The sequence below is a fragment of the Trichosurus vulpecula genome, chromosome 2, assembly GCF_011100635.1.
Source record: "Trichosurus vulpecula isolate mTriVul1 chromosome 2, mTriVul1.pri, whole genome shotgun sequence".
Classification (NCBI taxonomy): domain Eukaryota; kingdom Metazoa; phylum Chordata; class Mammalia; order Diprotodontia; family Phalangeridae; genus Trichosurus; species Trichosurus vulpecula.
Genome location: NC_050574.1, coordinates 37,982,385 through 37,983,667, shown reverse-complemented (window position 1 = coordinate 37,983,667; position 1,283 = coordinate 37,982,385). Strand labels below are relative to the sequence as shown.

The 1,283-nt window shown below is 47.2% G+C and overlaps 1 protein-coding gene across 1 annotated transcript; it reads right to left on the bottom strand.

Annotated features, from left to right (window-relative positions):
* Positions 1-264: 264 nt before the first annotated feature.
* Positions 265-586, bottom strand: LOC118839145 (60S ribosomal protein L38). The gene has a single exon (XM_036746588.1). The coding sequence runs from the start codon at positions 528-530 to the stop codon at positions 318-320; it is 213 nt and encodes a 70-aa protein (XP_036602483.1). The 5' UTR covers positions 531-586; the 3' UTR covers positions 265-317.
* Between the last annotated feature and the right edge of the window lie 697 nt (positions 587-1,283).

Sequence of the window (1,283 nt, the reverse complement as noted above, 5' to 3'; positions counted from 1 at the left end):
CTGGAACACGGAGTGAGTGAGGGGGAGTGATGAGAAATCAAAATGGCAGGATAGGTGGGAGCCTCCATGTCTGGACAATTCTAACTGGTGGGAAAGGCTTCCTTGTACTGAGTAAAAGTTAGCCTCCTGACAAATTATCCTAGGGCTGAAGGGACATCGGAGGCCACAGAGTCCAACCCTGTCATTTGACAATGAGGGAAACTGAGGTACAGGAAGGTGAAGTGACTTACCCAGGGTCAGCTAGCATCTTCTGAGTCTTTTTTTTTTTCTTTTTTTCCCCCTACATTTTAATACAGGTGGAACATTGAATGATTCCTTCACTTCAGCTCCTTCACAGCCAAACCAGGAGGCAGGGACTGTTTAAGTTTCTCTGCCTTCTCTTTGTCTGTGATGACCAATGTGTACAGGTACCTGCTGCATCGAACTTTAAACTTCACATTGTCCTTGTTTTTCTTGATCTTGACAGATTTGGCATCTTTTCTCCTGGCTGTGAGCAGGAAGTCTTTTATTTCCTCGATTTTTCGGGGCATGGCGGCGGCGGCGGGACGAGGGGCGGCGTGTGGCCCGAGAAGTCGCGCTACTGCCAAGCGGCCGAGGAAGACGGAAAAGCTTCTGAGTCTTTCTTATTCCAGGTCCAGCTCAACATGCTGCCTGCCTCTACCTGTCAATCCTGATTTTGCCCTTTGGCGTCAAGCAAAAGAATCAGCTTCTTCTGCCGTGTTATTTGTTAAACATGGCTTCTCCTTCTGAAAGACCACAGTTGACATCTTTCCAGAGTCACTCTCACTTAAGTCCAGCAGCAACTGCCCACTCATCCTCTTGAAATCTTTTCTTTTTGAAGCTAAATATTCCTGGATCTTTCAGCCAGTTCCCAAATGGCAGGATTTGGGGGCCCTTCACGGGCCTGGTCACCTACCTTTGGACAAGTTCCAGCTTGCTAAAATTCATCACCCAGAACTACGAGGGGGGCGGGGCATGATCCAGCTGTTATCTGAGCAGGGAAAAATACAAGTCATATTCTACCTTTGTCCCCGTACCCCCACCCCCGCAAAAAAAAAACCAAACCCACAACCTTAAGACAAGGCTTTGCACATATAGTTCAACCAATCAATCCACAAGCATTTATCAAATGCTGACTGTGTGCCAGGTACAGTGCTAAGCTCTAGGGATACAAAGAAAAAGCAAAAACAGCCCATGCCCTCAACAAGTTTACAATCCAATGTGGGGAGGGGAGGGCAACATGTGTATGACTTGGTACATACAAGAGATAGGTAGATAGATAG

Coding starts and splice junctions, on each gene's coding strand:
- LOC118839145 (XM_036746588.1), bottom strand. CDS start 530: ATGCCCCGAAAAATCGAGGAAATAAAAGACTTCCTGCTCACAGCCAGG.